The following is a 1,437-nucleotide window of genomic DNA, read 5'->3' on the forward strand; positions in this document are numbered from 1 at the left end:
ACCAGACTCCATGTAAATAATCAGGACTTTTAGTGTGTATAGAGCCAGCATATCTCCACCAGACTCCATGTAAATAATCGGGACTATATACGCTAAAAGTCCTGATTATTTACATGGAGTCTGGTGGAGTTTGGTGATGGTGATTTCGGGGCTGTTTCATGTTAAACTAAAAGGATCTTACTCTTTAACTAAAAGGTCTATCTCTGTAGGGATCCATCCCATAATGTTGTCAGACACTTAGAATAATAATCTGAGTCTGTCAGCAGCAACAACAGAACTTTTAGTGGACTCTAACTGCTGCTGAACATTAGTCCTGTAGGGTTACAGTACAGCTTGGTTCTGGTTTAATACTGGACCAGTTTCACAGATGTGATATATTATTTCACTTGTATGTTGCTGTTCAAACATTTTTTTGTTTTCCATTTAAAATGACAAAAACTAACATCCAACAGGTGAGTTCACTGCCCCGGTGAGAGGAGCGTACCACTTTGAGTGGACGGTCGCTGCATATGGAGACGGCAGACACGCTTCAGCTGCTGTGTTGTACAAGAACTCAGAGAGGGTTTTCATTGCATTTGAGTATCAGGCGACCGGTTTTCTGAGTTCCTCTAATGCCGCTACACTGCTGCTGGAGGTGGGAGATGTCGTGTCTGTGCGTGTGAGGGCTAACAGTAGGGCGTTTGACAATGAGTTTAACCACACCACCTTCAGTGGGTTTCTGCTGTTCCCCATGTAAGACAGAAACAGCAGCTCTGTGATAGTCACACAGGTTGTTGTCTTAATCAAGTCTTCATAGAACTTCATAGATTTAATCAGATTTCATCTGCATCCAAATAATAAGTAGTAATTGAAGAGAGGCATCTTATCTGGTTAATATTTCTGATTCTCTCTTGTTTCTGTCATTTTAATTAAATAATAAACATATATCATTGCAATTACATCTGGGAGTGTTTCCTTAATCAGTTTGTTTCAACTCTAACTTATTGAAAGCAGATAATCCATCATCATAGCAGTATAAAGAAACAGAGAATACTAAGCTGTTGTAACAGATCAACTCTGTACGATGTCCACATGAGACTCTCTGGACATTTTACAGCTTCCTTTTCTCACATCTAACTTTTATTAAAGAATAAACATATCATTGTGATGCCATCTGTGAGCGTTTCTTCATTCTTCTTGATCAACTTAACTTATTGAAAGTACCCAGCTACTTATGCAGTTATCTACAAAGTACGCTTCAGTCTCACTTTCTAACATGAAGCACACAACGGAAAAAAAACTCATACAAGCAACAACATTTTTGAAAAAGCAATTTTTTTTGTTGAAAAAGTGACAAAAAAAGTCAAAACAGCAAATATGTTGTTTGTGTCTGTGTGTGTGTGTCAAGATTTTCAAATTTATTTTAATCATGTTTGTGTTGAGATGAAATATAGGGTT

The 1,437-nt window shown here is 37.8% G+C and overlaps 1 protein-coding gene across 2 annotated transcripts in view; it reads left to right on the forward strand.

Moving 5' to 3' along the window:
* LOC120544151 (GTPase IMAP family member 6-like) overlaps positions 1-1,149 on the forward strand; it is a 21,551-nt gene extending 20,402 nt beyond the window's left edge. For both annotated transcript variants that reach the window (XM_039777746.1, XM_039777745.1), the window contains exon 5: positions 453-1,149. In XM_039777746.1, the coding sequence (XP_039633680.1) occupies positions 453-736 (284 nt within the window). In that variant the 3' untranslated portion in view covers positions 737-1,149. The remainder of the gene's footprint in view (positions 1-452) is intronic.
* The last annotated feature ends 288 nt before the right edge of the window (positions 1,150-1,437 follow it).

The sequence above is a fragment of the Perca fluviatilis genome, chromosome 16 (genome assembly GCF_010015445.1).
Source record: "Perca fluviatilis chromosome 16, GENO_Pfluv_1.0, whole genome shotgun sequence".
In the NCBI taxonomy this organism is placed as follows: domain Eukaryota; kingdom Metazoa; phylum Chordata; class Actinopteri; order Perciformes; family Percidae; genus Perca; species Perca fluviatilis.